This window comes from Pseudophryne corroboree, chromosome 6 (assembly GCF_028390025.1).
Source record: "Pseudophryne corroboree isolate aPseCor3 chromosome 6, aPseCor3.hap2, whole genome shotgun sequence".
Lineage (NCBI taxonomy): Eukaryota > Metazoa > Chordata > Amphibia > Anura > Myobatrachidae > Pseudophryne > Pseudophryne corroboree.
The window spans coordinates 63904682-63924028 of NC_086449.1; the positions used below are offsets into that span (position 1 = coordinate 63904682).

The 19347-nt window shown below is 44.5% G+C and overlaps 1 protein-coding gene across 3 annotated transcripts in view; it reads left to right on the plus strand.

Moving 5' to 3' along the window:
• The window catches only part of LOC134936145 (gastrula zinc finger protein XlCGF17.1-like), a 31511-nt gene extending 13188 nt beyond the window's left edge, over nucleotides 1–18323 (plus strand). For 2 of the 3 annotated variants that reach the window (XM_063931064.1, XM_063931065.1), the window contains exon 3: nucleotides 16912–18323. In XM_063931064.1, coding sequence (XP_063787134.1) covers nucleotides 17093–17953 — 861 coding nt within the window. In that variant the 5' untranslated portion in view covers nucleotides 16912–17092 and the 3' untranslated portion in view covers nucleotides 17954–18323. Of the gene's footprint in view, nucleotides 1–2556; nucleotides 3190–16911 lie in introns of those variants that run through there. The other variant, XR_010180460.1, reaches the window with a different exon arrangement.
• Nucleotides 18324–19347: the final 1024 nt, after the last annotated feature.

Genomic DNA, 19347 nt, shown 5'->3' on the forward strand with positions numbered 1-19347 from the left:
GAGGCGATGGCTGGTCGCAGTATAACACCAGTATGAGTGTATATACTTTTCAGGGTAGTTTCCAGCCTCCTATCAGCTGGATCCTTGAGGGCGGCCGTTTCAGGAGACTGTAACGCCACTTGTTTTGATAAGCGTGTGAGTGCCTTATCCACCCTAGGGGGTGTTTCCCAGCGCGCCCTAACCTCTGTCGGGAAAGGATATAATGCCAATAACTTCTTTGAAATTAGCAGTTTTCTATCGGGGTTAACCCACGCTTCATCACACACTTCATTCAATTCCTCTGATTCAGGAAAAACTACAGGTAGTTTTTTCAGACCCCACATAATACCCCTTTTTGTGGTACTTGCAGTATCAGAGATATGCAAAGCCTCCTTCATTGCCGTGATCATATAACGTGTGGTCCTACTGGAAAATACGTTTGTTTCTTCACCGTCGACACTAGATTCGGTGTCCGTGTCTGGGTCTGTGTCGACCGACTGAGGTAAATGGCGTTATACAGCCCCTGACGGTGTCTGAGACGCCTGGACAGGTACTAACTGGTTTGCCGGCCGTCTCATGTCGTCAACTGATTTTTGTAACGTGCTGACATTATCACGTAATTCCATAAACAAAGCCATCCATTCCGGTGTCGACTCCCTAGGGGGTGACATCACCATTACCGGCAATTGCTCCGCCTCCACACCAACATCGTCCTCATACATGTCGACACACACGTACCGACACACAGCAGACACACAGGGAATGCTCTTATCGAAGACAGGACCCCACTAGCCCTTTGGGGAGACAGAGGGAGAGTTTGCCAGCACACACCCAAGCGCTACAAATATATAGGAACAACCCTACAGAAGTGTTTCCTCTATAGCAGCTTAATATATCAATATCGCCAAAAAAGTGCCCCCCCTCTGTTTTTTTACCCTGTTTCTGTAGTGCAGTGCAGGGGAGAGTCCTGGGAGCCTTCCTCGCAGCGGAGCTGTGCAGGAAAATGGCGCTGTGTGCTGAGGAGATAGGCCCCGCCCCCTATTTCGGCGGGCTCTTCTCCCGGTGTTTGTGAGACCTGGCAGGGGTTAAATACATCCATATAGCCCCAGGGGCTATATGTGATGTATTTTTAGCCAGAACAAGGTATTATCATTGCTGCCCAGGGCGCCCCCCCCCAGCGCCCTGCACCCTCAGTGACCGCTGGTGTGAAGTGTGCTGACAACAATGGCGCACAGCTGCAGTGCTGTGCGCTACCTCATGAAGACTGAAAAGTCTTCTGCCGCCGGTTTCTGGACCTCTTCACTTTTTGGCATCTGCAAGGGGATCGGCGGCGCGGCTCCGGGACCGGACTCCATGGCTGGGCCTGTGTTCGATCCCTCTGGAGCTAATGGTGTCCAGTAGCCTAAGAAGCCAATCCATCCTGCACGCAGGTGAGTTCACTTCTTCTCCCCTAAGTCCCTCGTTGCAGTGAGCCTGTTGCCAGCAGGACTCACTGAAAATAAAAAAAAACCTAATAACTTTTTCTAAGCAGCTCTTTAGGAGAGCCACCTAGATTGGACGGGCACAAAAACCTAACTGAGGCTTGGAGGAGGGTCATAGGGGGAGGAGCCAGTGCACACCACCTAGTCCTAAAGCTTTTATTTTTGTGCCCTGTCTCCTGCGGAGCCGCTAATCCCCATGGTCCTGACGGAGCCCCAGCATCCACTAGGACATCAGAGAAAATCAATTAGATAGAAGAATGCATTCAGGAAAAAGCAAACGAACCAACTACAGTAGTTCAAAAGGCTTCTACAGATGTAGTTCCTGCATTGGTTGTAGGAACATCAATGGATTAACCACTTTCAAATATGATAAAGTGAATATCAATGGGAACGAACAAAGTGAAGGAATTTATAATGTGCAATACGGCCAACATAATCTATGCAGTAGAATGTACATGTAATCAATTTTACATTGGCCACACAACATGACCTTTAAAGGTATGAATCATCAAATACTGTAGGAACATTAAAAAAGGTCTTGAGACCCATGCACTGTCAAACCATTTTAAAGCAAAACACAAATGCTTGTTACATGAGGTAAAACATTTCTATGGACTTAAACTACTGAAAACCCCAGAAAGATCAAGCAATATTTTAAGCACCCTTGCAAAAATGGAAATGATCCCTATTTGTAAATACAAAACTTTGATACCTACATGTTTAAACAGTGATTTTGAATTGCAGTGGTTTTTATAGTATATGAAGTTAAACATGCAGCAATCTTTTTTTTTTTAATCTTTTTATTTTATTGACTCATACTTTGTTTTTATCTTTTTCTAAATATTGTTTTATGCACTATATGACTACAGTGTATTTAGGATTGAAGTCATCATGTTCTCCTTGTTCTTCAACTCTTTTTATAGGACATAAGTTTTAATGTAGTGCATGTCACTTTAAAGGAGATTATGATCACAACACCATGTACCTGACTATACATTAGGCTGTAAAATATTTTTTTCATAATAGAAGCTACTAAATGTCTCATCTTTTTCTTCTTTTTCTTTTATATGTATGTATAAAAAAATATTTTTTGTAGGTAATTTATATGAACTGCGGGTTAATATGACAACCCATAACAGGAAGCATGTATGGGGGTGAGAGCCTTAAGAAATGCACGGACGGTCTAAATTCGAGGAGGAAGAACACCGTGGGACACATAACGACAACTTCTGGTAAACACAGCAGAAGTGTGCCGGAAGCCATATTGGAAAAGGACGTGAGAAAGTTGGATAATACAGCGGAAGTGAGCCGGCCACCATCTTCGGAAAGGATAGACGCTATATGGGAATGCGGCTACTTCATATGGACCTTGATTTATCATAAGGACAGCTTTTCCCTTATACAGAGGGAAGGGGTGAAGTGTTGATTAGACACATCTGAAATACATTTTTTAACATAGGGGGTATATATTGCACATCAAACAGACTGCACCTTGACAAAAGATCCCTAGAGAATTGAAATGTGTAGGTAGGGGAGTCTGTGTTACAGAAGGGACGCTATCCAGCAAGGAGAGGACTTTGGGATTGACAGAATGGGGCCCTGTTTTTCATCTTCACCACCATCATCCCTGTGCGATCTCCAACCCGGGTGTGCTCCCCAAAGTGACATTTAAGTAAATGTTTTAATGGATGATTGTTTAAAATAAAAGGTTTTTATATTGCTGTAAAAACCTGTTTCCATTATTTCACTCTATATTTGGAGGAATTAAGCTGAGAGGTGAATGCGAAAAAACAGTAACAAGGAAGCTTAAAGACCTACCTCCTCTGCAAATTATACAAGGTTTTGTTTGAGTGTTTTGCTGAAGGGGGCATCCCCTGAAACCTTTTTCTGTGGTGTGAACACAGGATAAAGGTCTATTACTGTCTGCATGCAAGTATCACATCTGTGAGTTCTTTATTAAAGGGGGCATCCCCTGAAACTAATCCTTCTTGGTGAGAGTATCTCTCCTGATGTGAGGTGGTGATAAGTTCATTACATTACTCACCCTTGTGAGTGGTTTGATTTAGGGGTTAAACCCAAACAGATTATTAATCACTACTAGTGGTGTTGTGCGTGAAAATTGTCATTATAGTGTGCAATTTACCCATACAGTATTACACAAGGATCTTGGTCTCTCTGTGTATTCTCTTATGTTATACATCATTCAAAGAGATGAGTGGGACATCCAAAGAATTACACCAAACCAGGGGAGTAAATTACCTTGTTTTTTTCCAATTTGATGCATATGATTTCTATTTCTTTACCTATATGAATCTGAGATATCTTGTCCTTCAAAACCAGTTTTTGTGGTCTATGGTGTAACCTCACATCTCTTGATCCATTAGGGCTGCTTAATTGTGCACCCTAGCTCTTATAGCCACTATCTGTGCACGAAATGTTGCTTCCTATTTCAAACACAAGGGTGATAAGATCCAATATGAAATGGTATGCTCTTCCAAAGTCAGTGACCAACTCAATTCCCTACTTGAAACCTCTGACACCTTCTCTTCATTTGATCAAACAAATGAAGATAAAGTATCTAATTTCTTATCAACCTCCTCTTTGAGTACACCTCCTCTTCACTGCCTCTCTACTGCAAGGTTCAGGCTTAGGTCATCTGCTTTTCTCAATCAATACGATATCTTTTAGAAAACTAATCAGCTCTTTTGGATTTCAGTAACATCTTAGCCTGGATGATACAGATTTTTGCCCAGATTTTTCACCATATGTATTGGTCCATGTCTCTTAATACCTTACTGTAATTTCATGTTGGATGTCATATAACAACTTTAAACTTATGCCCTTATTTATCAATGAGTGATACATTTCACTGTGAAAGATAGATTGCACCAGCCAATCCACTCCTGTCATTTTTCAAACACAGCCTGTGACATGGAAGTTAGAAGCTGATTGGCTGATGCCATTTAGGGATCACAATGAAATGTATCCCTCATTGATAAATAAGGGCATTCATATTTCCAAAAAAGAATTAATTATTTTTCCACCTGCCAATAGTAGTAACCAAGCTGATATCTTTATCACTGTTGAAAACTCAACAATCTATCCTACCAAGCAAGCTCACTGCCTATTATTATTATTTATTATCCTTTATATGGCGCCACAAGAGTTCCGCAGCGCCCAATTACAGAGTACATAAACAAATAATCAACTAGGAAAACAGCAACTTACAGTTGGCTACAATATAGGACAAGTACAGGGTAAATAAACATAGCTACATCAGCACATGACACTTGAATAAGTATCAGGTGGCAGAAGACTGCTGGATTTGGTGCAGCTGAAGATTATTAAAGTAAGAAAAGGGTAAGGACATGAGGGAGGAGGGCCCTGCTCGTGAGAGCTTACATTCTAAAGGGGAGGAGTAGACAGACAGGGGTGACACAACTGGGGTACATAGAGAGTGTAGAACAGAGGGTTAGGATGAGGTTTGGCTAGGTTTGGTGAAGAAGTGGGTCTTGAGAGCCCGTTTGAAGTTTTGTGGAGAGTCTGAGAGGGAGAGGTAGGGAATTCCAGAGAAGTGGTGCAGCACGTGAAAAATCTTGGAGGTAGGAGTGGGAGGAAGTAATCCGTAGGCAGGAGAGTTGGCGAGCATTAGCAGAGCGAAGAGGACGGGTGGGAGTGTAAAGCGAGATAAGATCAGAGATGTAGATGGGAGAGGAGTGGGTGAGGGCTTTGTAAGCAAGTGTGAGAAGCTTGAAATGGATTCTGAAAGGGAAGGGGAGCCAGTGAAGGTCTAGTAAGAGAGGAGAGGTGGATGTAGTGCGTTTGGTGAGGAAAATGAGCCGGGCAGCAGCATTGAGGATAGATTGGAGTGGAGAGAGGTATTTGTCAGGAATGCCAGTCAGGAGGAGATTACAGTAGTCCAGTCTGGAGATGACCAGTGAGTGGATAAGAGTCTTAGTAGCATCCTGGGTCAGAAAGGGTCTGATCCTGGAAATATTTTTTAGATGAAAACGGCAGGTTTGTGAGAGGTGCTGAATGTGTGGTTTGAAGGAGAGGGAGAAGTCAAGGATTACTCCAAGACAGCGCACTTGGGGGGTAGAGGAGATAGTAGTGCCATCAATAGATAATGAGATTGTAGGAGGTGAGGTTATACGGGAGGGAGGGAAGATGATCAGCTCGGTCTTAGACATGTTAAGTTTAAGAAAGCGCTGGGACATCCAGGAAGAGATAGCAGAGAGACAGTTGGAGATACGAGTGAGGAGAGTAGGGGAGAGGTCTGGAGAGTAAAGATAGATTTGAGTGTCATCAGCATAGAGATGATATTGGAAACCAAAAGAACTAATGAGCTTACCTAGTGAGGACGTATAGAGAGAGAAGAGAAGAGGACCAAGGACAGAACCTTGGGGTACCCCTACAGTTAGTGGAAGTGAGGGGGAGGTGGAGTCATGAGAGGAGACAGAGAATGAACGGTCAGAAAGGTAGGACGACAACCAAGAGAGGGCAGTGTCACGCAGACCAATGGAGTGAAGGATTTGCAGTAGGAGAGGATGGTCCACAGTGTCAAAAGCAGCAGAGAGATCAAGTAGAATAAGTAGAGAGTAGTGTCCCTTAGATTTAGCAGCATGGAGGTCATTGCATACTTTTGTAAGGGCAGTTTCAGTGGAGTGGAGAGGACGGAAGCCAGATTGGAATGTGTCAAGTAGTGAGTGTGAGGAAAGAAAGGAAGTAAGGCGGTTGTAGACAATACGCTCAAGGAGTTTGGAGGCAAAAGGGAGGAGAGAGATGGGTCGGTAGTTGGAAAGTGTTTGGATCAAGGGTAGGTTTTTTAAGAATAGGAGAGATGAGTGCGTGCTTGAAGGCAGAGGGGACAGTGCCTGATGAGAGGGAGAGATTGAGAAGGTGGGAAAGATGGGAACAAGCAGAAGAAGAGAGGCAGCGGAGTAGGCGGGAGGGGATAGGGTCAAGTGGTGAGGGGACAGGAACGAATGAGGGCCATGACTTCCTCTCCAGATGCATGGGAGAAAGATGACAGAGTTGGTGTGAGGGATGGGGAGGGTTGGTAAGGGATGGGAGAAGGCTGGTTACTGATGGTCTGGTGTGATGTGATGTCCTGACGTATGGAGTCAATTTTGGATGTGAAGTAAGTGGCAAAGTCAAGAGCAGAGAGTGAGGAAGGGAGACGAGGTGGAGGTGGGCAGAGGAGTGAGTTGAGAGTGGCAAAGAGGCGCCGGGGGTTGGAAGACTGGGAGGAGATGAGGTTCTTGACGTATGACTGTTTAGCAAGAGAAAGGGCAGCACTGAAGGATGAGAGCATAAGTTTGAAATGGAGGAAATCTGCCTTAGAGCGTGATTTCCTCCAGTGTCGCTCAGCAGTACGTGAGCATTTTTGCAGATATCTGGTGCATTTGGTGTGCCAGGGTTGAGGTGTTAATTTGCGAGGGTGAATAGTGGTTGGTGGAGCAACAGAGTCAAGAGCAGAAGTAAGAGAAGCATTGTATGTGGAAGTGGCTTGTTCAGGGCATGAGAGAGAGAGAATATGAGAGAGAAGTGAGTCAAACAGGGAGGAAAGGAATGTGGTGTCAATAGCTTCAATGTTACGCTTAGTGATGGTAGCCTTAGGAGGTAGAGATGGGGAAGCAGAGAGAGATAGGTTAAAGGAGAGCAGGTGGTGGTCAGAGAGGGGAAATGGGGAGTTGGAAATATCAGAGATATCACAGCGGTGAGTGAAGACCAGATCCAGTGAGCTCCCATTCACATGGGAGGGTGAGGAGGTCCACTGGGAGAGACCAAGTGAGGAGGTGAGGTTAAGGAGTTTAGAGGCAGGGGATTGTGTGGGGATGTCAATAGGGATGTTGAAATCACCTAGGATAATGGTGGGAATGTCAGAAGAGAGGAAGTGGGGAAGCCAGGAAGCAAAGTTGTCGATGAATTTGGAAGCCGTGCCAGGGGGGCGGTAAATGACAGCTACTCTAAGATGGACTGGTTGGAAGAGGCGTATGGCGTGGACCTCAAATGTAGAGAATATAAGGGATGGTTCTGGTGGTATGAGTTGGTAGGAGTAACTAGAAGGTAAAAGGACCCCGACACCACCCCCATGGCGACCCCCAAGTCGGGGTGTGTGTGTGAATGTGAGGCCCCCAGCAGAGAGAGTAGCAGCAGAAGTAGTGTCAGAGGGCGTAATCCAAGTTTCAGTAATGGCTAGTAGGTGTAGGGATTTGGAAATGAAAAGGTCATGAGTGGGGACCAGTTTGTTACAAACAGATCTGGCATTCCAGAGTGCACAGGATAGGGGGTATAAGTCTGTGGGAGAGATGTGAAAGAGATTATCAGGGTTGCTGTAGCGATGAGGTGGGATTAACTTTGAGGGCAGGGATGATGAGAGAGTAGTGATGGTACGAGTGCCTGAGCTAGGAGGGGAAACTGCAGGAGGTGGGCAGGGAGGGAGGTCAGTGTGATGTGGATGGGGGTGTGGGGAGGTGACAGGGAAGGGAGAGAGGGAGCAGGGCTGAGTTGTGGGGTAGCAGGACCATGGGGCAGAGGTGAATGAAAGTGGGGTAACAGGAAAGGTGGGGGAAGGAAACAGAGGGATGGAGGGGAGACAGAGGAGGGGAGAGAGGAGGAGGTGTAGGAGCCTAGGGGGTAAGGATAAAGATACATTATTAGGTAGACACTGAGTGATGTGGGGAGTATAGGAAAGCCTTGACATAGTGTTAAGTAGGTGAATAGGTTGAGGGAAAGTGGAAGTAGGAGAGGAGACTAAGGGAATCCGAGCAGAAGAATTGCAGAAATGCAGGTGAGAAAAGCAGTGTAGGCTCACGGGGTGTAGATTTAGTATGAAATGAGTCAAAAGTGTAGATAAAGTGGGTGCAGAAATGTATTTGGAGTGTAAGAAATGAAAGGATTGTGAGAGGTTTAAGTAGCAATGGTAATTATGTTAGTTTTTTTAAGTGTTTGCAGGTAAAATTGCATTGGTGCAGCTGTGCATAAAAATCAAAATTACAATAGTACAGATACAAGCATTTGTAGGTGAAATGGATGGTTTTTGAATTGTCCAAGTATGGTTGTTACGTGCTATTTCATCAGATGCAACAATCAGGAGGTGAGTGATCTGAGGAGTAAGTGACTCACATTTGTTTTTAGTTCTTCAGTTTTTTTGTTTGTTTTGTTTGATTGATGTGCTTCTGTTTTCCTTCTTGTTCACTTCGATTGAACGCTGATTGAACGCTGCTGTTATTTGTCAATTTTATCACGCTTTGATAAAAAGCACGCTTCGATTGAAAATGCACAGCCAAACGGCTTTGCACAGCCTACACCATTGGACTTAAGTAGAAGACTATTACAAGTGAAACCAATAATTGAAATCTGCAACCACACCCCACCCCCTCAAATGCCAGGCAATAAATTACCTTAAAAACAACAACCAGGCATTAAACAAAGATAAAACTGGGTCTATATCATTCAAAACTTTACAAAGTACTTCAAAATCACATACTATGCAATAATGTTTCAATTGTAATTACCCAGCAGAATTAGCTTTGCATGTATAGATATAGGGCAGCAGAATATGATGGTAGCTGTAGTCAATTGTAATTACCCAGCAGAATTAGCTTTGCATGTATAGATATAGGGCAGCTGTTATGCACACCAGTGCCTGCAGGAAAGTACTGGTGTCAGGACTGTTATGCACTCCAGTGCCTGCAGGAATGTACTGGTGTTTGAACTGTTATGCAAAACAAATGGACTCACAGACAGACTAGGGAATATGACATAACGTACACAGAAGGTGGTAGGGTAACAAAATACACACAAAGTGAACAGAGAAGCCCAGAGGCTAAGGAACTGGGTATCTCCCTTGTATTAGAACTGCTCAGATGGGAAAAGCAAGATGTTGTGTTTTAATACGTAGAGAACCCGAAATGCTGTTGCTAAGGGCAACAGCAAAACCCTAAAGGGTTACCAACGGGTGTGGCAGTAAACTCCTTGGTCAGAGATGGAATGATAGACACAAGGAGAGTCTCCACAATCCTAATTCTCCTTTGCAGTGCACAGGTTCAGCTTACTGCCACTAAACTGACCCCTGACACCTAGCACAGTGAGACAGGATTAGACAGGCAAGTCTTAGAATACAGCCGCAAACTTGCTAAGTTCACAGAGTAGTAACAGAACCCCAGCAAGCTAAACGACTGACTCCAGTATTACTGCTAGGTCTGGATTGGCAGAGTGTAATACCAAATCCCCAGGCCTATTTGCAGTAAGCAACAAACAAATACAAAGCTACACAGTACTGGCTAACTTTCAGAAACTGACTAACCAACAAAGATTCAGCAGCATCTGCTTACCCTGAAAAGAGGCCTTATAAAGCAGGTGCTGTCCACGCCCCACTCAGACCTCACAGACTGTGAGCACAAAAACCAGCACCGGATCCCCTGCCATGCACAGAGCCTATAACCACTGCACAGCAAAAGACCCGAACCGGAGTATCAGCTGCGCTCAGGTTACTCCGCTAGCACTTGTCTCCCGGTTGCCATGACGACGTGGCAGCACAGGGCAGGAGACCCTAACAGTACCCCCCCTCTGACGAGGGGTCAAAGAACCCCTACCACCGGGTTTATCGGGGAACTGCGAGAAGAAAGAGCTTATCAGTCTGGGGGCATGAAGATCACAACTGCGCACCCACGACCGCTCCTCCGGGCCATACCCCTTCCAGTGCACCAAAAATGACAGCCGACCCCGAACCACCTTGGAGTCAAGAATCCTTTCAACAACAAACTCCCTCTGGCCACGTATCAGAAGAGGGGAAGGTCTTCCACTGGAAGAAGGATTACTAATCGCCCGTTTTAAAAGGGAACAATGAAATGTTTTATTGATACCCAAAGAACGGGGCAGATTTAACTGAAATGCCACCGGATTGATAACCCTGGTGATCTTATAAGGGCCGATGAACCGGGGGCCTAACTTATGAGATGGCTGTCTCAACTTCAAATTCTTGGTAGACAACCAGACGAAGTCTCCTAATTTGAAGCTGCAGGGTCTTTTCCGCTTATCAAAAACCCTTTTGGTCACTAATGACACAGACACAAGGGCTTTCTTCACTTTCCACCAAATACCTCTAAGGACCGAAACCACAGAGGAACCCCCAGGCGTGGAGTCCAGGGGGTCAAAAGAATTGGCCTTAGGATGATGCCCATACACACAAAGGAAGGGAGAGATCCCTGTAGCAGAGTGAGCCGCGTTGTTATAGGCAAACTCCGCCATGGACAGATGAGCAACCCAGTCAGTCTGACACTTGGAGACATAACACCTGAGGAACTGCTCCAAGGACTGGTTCACCCTTTCAGTCTGCCCATTAGACTGCGGATGGTAACCCGACGACAAGCTGACAGAAATCTGGAGATCGGAATAAAATGCCCTCCAGAATTTGGCCACAAACTGGGATCCGCGGTCAGAGACCACATCAAGTGGCAACCCGTGGAGACGCACAGCATGCAGCATAAATAATTCAGACAGGCGTCTGGCCGATGGCAGCCCAACCAGTGGAACGAAGTGCGCCATCTTCGAAAACCTGTCAACGACAACCCAGATGGCTGTCATCCCCGAGGATTTGGGCAAGTCCACCACAAAATCCATTGAAATGTGGGTCCATGGCTTAGATGGGATAGAGAGTGGATGTAATGGGCCAACAGGAACCCCTCTAGGAGTCTTATTTCGGGCACAGATGTCACATGCTTGAACCCACTGATCCACATCCTTAGCCACCGAGGGCCACCACACTGCCCTAGATAGCAACTCCCGAGTTCTGGCAATACCCGGGTGACCTGCAGACTTCTTGGCATGGAATTCCAGGAACACTCGCTGTCTTAACCTAGGAGGCACAAACAAAAGACCTACCGGAAGGTCTGGAGGAGCCTGCTCCTGTGCTCTAAGGACTAATGATAAGAGGTCCTGGGTAATGCCCACTTTAATACATGATGGGGAAACAATGGGCAACGGCTCCTCGGTGGTCTCCTGGATTGGAGCAAAACTCTGCGAGAGCGCATCAGCCTTGATGTTTTTTGACCCAGGGCGATATGTTATCAAAAAATTAAAGCGAGCAAAAAACAAAGCCCATCGTGCCTGCCTGGCATTGAGAAGCTTCGCTGACTCTAAATATGCCAGATTCTTATGGTCAGTGAGAATTGAGACCACAAACTTAGCCCCCTCAAGCCAGTGTCTCCACTCCTCGAGTGCATCCTTAATAGCCAACAATTCCCGGTTACCCACGTCATAATTCATCTCGGCAGGTGAAAATTTACGGGAAAAGTAAGCACAGGGATGAAGGCGATTATCAGACACTCCCATCTGAGAAAGCACTGCCCCAATACCCATCTCAGAGGCATCCACCTCCACCACAAAAGGATGCTCTGGATCTGGGTGTCGCAGCACCTTGGCCGAAAAAAATGCCCTTTTGGGACGGGCAAAAGCCGCTTTAGCCTCACAAGACCAGTGAGCGACATCCGCCCCTTTCTTAGTGAGTGCCACCAAGGGCGCCACTATAGACGAAAATCCAGCGATAAATCGTCTATAAAAATTCGCAAAGCCCAGGAAACGCTGAAGCACCTTCAAACTAGTGGGCTGCACCCAATCCAGGACTGCCTGTACCTTGGAACCCTCCATTTGGAAACCTTCTGGGGAGATAATATATCCTAGAAATGCAATTTGCTGAACTTCAAATTCGCACTTCTCCAGCTTCGCCCCAAGCCGGTGGTCTCTGAGTTTCTGGAGGACTAAGCGTACATGCTTCCGATGTTCCTCCAGGGAATGGGAGAAGATTAGGATGTCATCTAAGTATACAACTAAGAATCTATCCAAATATTCCCTGAGCACATCATTCATGAAATCCTGGAAGACTGCCGGGGCATTACAGAGCCCAAAAGGCATCACCAAATATTCATAATGCCCTGAGTGGGTATTAAAGGCAGTCTTCCATTCATCCCCCTCTCTTATTCGGATTAGATTGTACGCACCGCGTAGGTCAATCTTAGAAAAAATGGTGGCAGTACGAAGCTGGTCAAACAAGACCGAAATGAGAGGCAGTGGGTATGAGTTTTTAATCGTGATACGGTTAAATTCCCTGAAGTCGATGCAGGGTCGCAACGAACCGTCCTTTTTACCCACGAAGAAGAACCCCGACCCAACTGGAGACTGTGAAGGTCTGATAAATTCCTTAGCCAAGTTCTCCTGAATGTACTCTGCCATAGCCTGAGTCTCAGGACGTGACAGGGAGTACAACCTGCTCTTGGGAAGCTTAGCATTTGGCAACAAATCAATGGCACAGTCATAGGGGCGATGGGGAGGTAGTACCTCTGCAACTTTTTTGGAGAACACGTCCGCAAAATCTGCATAACACCCTGGCAATCCAGGCAAACTTAGCTGCGAGAACCTGACTGGAAGGCTCAAGCAACTCCTGAAACAATCAGTACCCCAACTAAGAATCTCCCCAGAGACCCAGTCAAATTGAGGATTGTGGGCCCTTAACCAGGGTAACCCCAACACCAATGGGGCAAAAGTACAGACAGTCACATAAAAGGACAATTTTTCAGAGTGTGTGGCTCCAATAAACAAAGAAATCTGGCTAGTGCAAGAGGTAATTTTACCTTGGGATAATGGTTCCCCGTTTAACCCACAAATCTCAATTTCCGATGCCAAGGGTACTAAGGGAACAGAGTGTTTCAGGGCGAATTGGCGGTCCATAAAAACCCCGTCGGCCAAACTGTCCACAAAGGCCTCAGTCTTGACAGTTTGACCGAAGATCTTCAAGGTCACCGGAATGATAAAAGTCTTCTTGGGAAATTCTGACTTCTGGCCTGACAGGATATTTCCCATCACCCTCAGGCCCTGAAGTTTTCCGGCTTTTCTGGGCATGATACTACCACATGACCTTTATTCCCACAGTACAAACACAACCCCTGCTGTCTCCTCCGCGTCTTCTCACGCGAGGAGAGGCGGGTAGCCCCAATCTGCATAGGCTCCTCGGAAAATTCCTCAGAGTCTGAGGTTCCCTTGGGAAGGAAGGAAATCTCAGTCTCCTTTTCAAGCCTACGCTCTCTCAGCCGTCTATCCACCCGGATGGATAACTGCATGAGCTGATCCAAGCCATCAGGCAAGGGATATTGTACCAGTTGGTCCTTTATCTGGTTAGAAAGACCTCTTCGGTACTGGTGTCTCAGGGCTGGGTCATTCCACTGGGTATCATGGGCCAACCTCCGAAACTCCATACAGTAAACCTCAACTGGCCTTCGCCCTTGCTTAAGGATCGAAATCTGAGCCTCGGCTGAGGCCGTCTTGTCAGGGTCATCATACAACATGCCCAGTGCCGTAAAAAAGCATCAACACTTTTAAGCGACGGACAGTCAGGCTGCAACCCATATGCCCAGACCTGTGGGTCTCCTTGTAGCAAGGAAATCACTATGCCCACCCGCTGAATCTCCGACCCAGAAGACTGAGGCCTAAGCCGGAAGTATAGCTTGCAGCTCTCCTTGAAACAAAAGAACTGCGAGCGATCTCCAGAAAAACGATCCGGGAGATTTACTTTCGGCTCCTTAACCCCTGCAGGTGCTGCTGCTGCGGGAGCTCCGCCAGCAGCCTGGGAGGTGTGCATTTTAATGGACAAATCATTAAATTGTCGAGTCAGGACCTGCACCTGATCGACCACCTGTTGCAACGTATTTTGAGGGGTATGCTCCATATTCCCACAAAATTTCAACAGGAGTATTAGGCTGCTGAATATGTTATGCACACCAGTGCCTGCAGGAAAGTACTGGTGTCAGGACTGTTATGCACTCCAGTGCCTGCAGGAATGTACTGGTGTTTGAACTGTTATGCAAAACAAATGGACTCACAGACAGACTAGGGAATATGACATAACGTACACAGAAGGTGGTAGGGTAACAAAATACACACAAAGTGAACAGAGAAGCCCAGAGGCTAAGGAACTGGGTATCTCCCTTGTATTAGAACTGCTCAGATGGGAAAAGCAATATGTTGTGTTTTAATACGTAGAGAACCCGAAATGCTGTTGCTAAGGGCAACAGCAAAACCCTAAAGGGTTACCAACGGGTGTGGCAGTAAACTCCTTGGTCAGAGATGGAATGATAGACACAAGGAGAGTCTCCACAATCCTAATTCTCACTTGCAGTGCACAGGTTCAGCTTACTGCCACTAAACTGACCCCTGACACCTAGCACAGTGAGACAGGATTAGACAGGCAAGTCTTAGAATACAGCCGCAAACTTGCTAAGTTCACAGAGTAGTAACAGAACCCCAGCAAGCTAAACGACTGACTCCAGTCTTACTGCTAGGTCTGGATTAGCAGAGTGTAATACCAAATCCCCAGGCCTATTTGCAGTAAGCAACAAACAAATACAAAGCTACACAGTACTGGCTAACTTTCAGAAACTGACTAACCAACAAAGATTCAGCAGCATCTGCTTACCCTGAAAAGAGGCCTTATAAAGCAGGTGCTGTCCACGCCCCACTCAGACCTCACAGACTGTGAGCACAAAAACCAGCACCGGATCCCCTGCCATGCACAGAGCCTATAACCACTGCACAGCAAAAGACCCGAACCGGAGTATCAGCTGCGCTCAGGTTACTCCGCTAGCACTTGTCTCCCGGTTGCCATGACGACGTGGCAGCACAGGGCAGGAGACCCTAACAGCAGCAGAATATGATGGTAGCTGTAGTCAATTGTAATTACCTGTAGGTGACAAGAAGAGAAGAAACGTCAATTCACAATCGATATCAGCTGAAGATAACGCTGATTGAACGCTGCTGTTATTTGTCAATTTTATCACGCTTTGATAAAAAGCACGCTTCGATTGAAAATGCACAACCAAACGGCTTTGCACAGCCTACACCATTGGACTTAAGTAGAAGACATGTCTACATGTCACCCTTGAACTGTCCTTTGATCCCCTCTTTCAATCTGTCTCAAAATCATTTTACAGCACATATATCTAAAAACATACAAAATTTGACCATCTTACACAAGACACTGCAAAAACGCTAAACCATGGACTCAATTTTGAGTATCTTCTTACTGGTCTTCCCGAAACTAAACTCTCACCACTGCAACTCATTTTTAATGCAGCTGCAAAGCTGAAATTCCTATTCAACCATTCATTATTGGATGATCCACTTTGTCAGTCCCTCCATTGGTTACTGGTATTCTACCATATTCAATATGAAATCATTTTGCTTATACATAAGGCTATTTACCAAAATACAGTAATCTAACATCTATTTGCTTATCTTCTTATATCTTCCTACCCAAACGTTTCTGCTCTGCACAATGGCCCTCATTCCGAGTTGATCGCTCGCTACCTTTAGCAGCCATGCAAACGCATTGTCGCCGCCCACGGGGGAGTGTATTTTTGCTTTGCAAGTGTGCGATCGCATGTGCAGCCGAGCTTTACAAAAACATTTTGTGCAAAAAAAAAAGACCAGCGCTGTAGTTACTTATCCTGTGTGATGATTTCAGCGACCGAGGTCCCGGAATTGATGTCAGATTCCCGACCTGCAAACACCTGGTTACGCCTGCGTTTTCCCTACCACTCCCAGAAAACGGTCAGTTGACATCCATAAATGCCCTCATCCTGTCAATCTCCTTGTGATCGGCTGTGCGAATGGATTCGTCGCTAGAAGCATTGCACAGCAACAATGCAGTTTGTACCCGTACGACATGTGTGCGCACTGCGGTGCATAAACATGCGCAGTTTTGCAATTTTATTATCTGATCGCTGCGCAGTGAAAATCGGAACGAGGGCCAATACCTGCATCTCTCATCCAGACGCATTACTCCCTCCCACTCACAATTACAGAACTTGTTTTTGGCTGCAGCTCTCAATGAACAATAAGATTCTCCTGTAGTATCCAAACCTTCAAGCAATTCTTGAAAACCCACATATTCAGAGAAGCTTATTAGATTTCAGAGCCACCCACATAACTTTTATAAGCTATCCTTCACAATTATATCCCTTATATACAGTCCACACAACTTCACATATTTTGTCTTTCTTCACTTTCACATACTCCTGAACCGAAGCCAACATTGTTATTTAATTATAATATACAGGCCATTAAGAACCTTTGCAATCAAGCTTAACCATTATGCACTATGTATCACCTATTCTTGTGTCTCAATGTCTATTTTCAAATAGATTGTAAGCTTGCGATCAGGGCCTTTCTACATCTATGACTGTCTGTTATCACCCAGTTTTGTATTATTGCTGTTGTTCCAGTTGTAAAGTGCAAAGGAATATTCTGAACTAGCTAAGAAACTATCATTAAATAAATATTTGTTAGTGTACATTAAAATACATCATGTTCCATTTGCAAAATAACACTATTACTGTAAAAGTAATTTTACATCAGTAATTTTTTATGCTTTTAAATATTGTCTTTTTTCTTACAGTACATGACAAATAAGAAGCAGGATTCCCTTAACGCATGTTAGAAGACATTGTGGAAAGGGACAATCAAGCAAGCTAAAGGCGTAATTTCTCCGTACACCTCTGGAGGATTTACACAAACTATTTTCATTGTCTGAATAGGAGAAACCTTCTGCAGCTAATTTGTATCTAGGCTAATACAGGATGAGTCTCACTGGAGAGAAACTGCATCTGTGCTCTGAGTGTGACAAACACTTTAAATATAAATCAAAACTAATCTCACATCAGAGGAGTCACACAGGGGAGAAGCCTTTTAAATGTTCTGAATGTAGCAAGTGTTTTTCCCTTAAGCAAAATCTTGTTAAACATCAGAGGTGTCACACAGGAGAGAAACCATTTACATGTTCTGAATGCAGCAAATGTTATTACCGTAATTCACATCTTGTAATACATCAGATGAGTCACTCAGGAGAAAAACCATTTAAATGCTCTGAATGTAGCAAGTGTTTTACAAAGAAGCAAGAACTTGTTAGACATCAGAGGAGTCACACAGGAGAGAGACCATTTACATGCTCTGAATGTAACAAGTGTTTTTTTTCCAAGAGAGAACTTGTTATACATCAGAGGATTCACACAGGAGAGAAACTATTTCAATGTTCTGAATGCAGCAAATGTTTTTCCCAGAATTCACATCTTGTTATACATCAGAGGACTCACAAAGGAGAGAAACCATTTAAATGTTCTGAATGCAGCAAGTGTTTTACAAAGAAGCAACGACTTGTTATACATCACAGAATTCACACAGGAGAGAAACCTTTTAAATGCGTTGAATGTATCAAGTGTTTTGCCGAGAAGCAAGATCTTGTTATACATCAGAGGAGTCACACAGGAGAGCGACCATTTAAATGCTCTGACTGTAGCAAGTGTTTTACCCAAAAGTCAAACCTTGTTACTCATCAGAGGAGTCACACAGGAGAGAAGCCATTTAAATGCTCTGAATGCAGCAAGTGTTTTACCCAAAAGTCACATCTTGTTAAACATCAGAGGAGTCACACAGTAGAGTAACCATATAATCAATTTTGTTAAAGACTGGAGAAGAGAAACATTCAATGTCCATTAATATTTTCACAAAAAAGATTACATATGAGATGATCACTTCACTGAAGCTTTAACAAGGCAAATATAGTCCAATGATAGAACACAGCTATGATTGCATATATTAATCAGCTCAGGTGAGCACAAAGTAAAGAGAGAATATATATTGTCTCTATCCACAGGAATAGAGTAAATGTAATAAATAATGCAGGCCACATGTGTGTGAAATCTTATTGATGCATGTATATACTGTAATGTAGAAACTCAATAGAAATTTGTGAAATATAAAAGGCATAAAGAACTTCTAGAAAATCTCATTCAAGGAGATGAGATACCCAAATGTAGATTGTCCATGTCTCTTGAAACACAAAGTAAATTGGGTTTCTTGGTAGCAACTTGGGTTTCTTCTTTGGTATTCTTGTTTTCTGCAATTGTCACATTTACCATGTATTCTTTAATACTCTCTACCTTTTTGTGAACTCCCATTGTATCCCAGGAACACATGACACCTTGCACTGGTTACACTATCAGGGGGTCAGGCTTTAGGTAGCTGCAGCAGTAGATCCACATGCTTTCAACATGCTTTTTATAAGCAAACCAATCTGTACTCTCACCTCCCTATTCACATGTCTAATCATTCAGACACAAACAGATATGTCCACATACACCTTACTGACTATTCTGCCATGGCCTGCCAATAATGGCACAAGATATTCTACTCTGTCATGTCTAGCCATATGTAAAGGGGCTGAAATACAGTGCAGGTAGCATTTTCAGAACACTACAGTATACTGCAGCTGTGTAAAATGGTCAGTGTCAGTTTATTTGACCATTTAGAAATCAAAAGACAGTGGCTTATCACCTTCAGGTATTGTGGTGTATTGGTAAAGTCACTGCATATCATAGTAGCTGCTTGGGGTCCAAATCCAATTGTCTGTGTATAATTTGTTTTTAATTAATTCAAGAATAGATTTCTATAATTTAATAATATAATTATTTTCTTGAAAACCATTTATTTCATACAACTACACAAATACTCGATCCGCTCCTGCTCTCATCTCCTTTTTTATGTTGACCCACTGCATGACTCAACGCACAGGGGTAGGGAGGAATTAATTTGTAGCGACTTAACTTTTTCCACAAAGAGTCAACTAATTATGTTTTCATTAGCCCTCCTCCTGACTCTGTCTCTCATTGTCTCTCTCCCGCTGACTTTGTCTCTCACCCCCTGACCCTAATACACGGGGTGGGTGTGGGGTGTTACTGAAATCCCCCCCAGTTTGTGAACTACCAGAGGATGAGATAACATTTAGAGGAAAACTGCCTGGGTTGATTTCTTGCTCATTTTGCTTTAAAATGGTGCC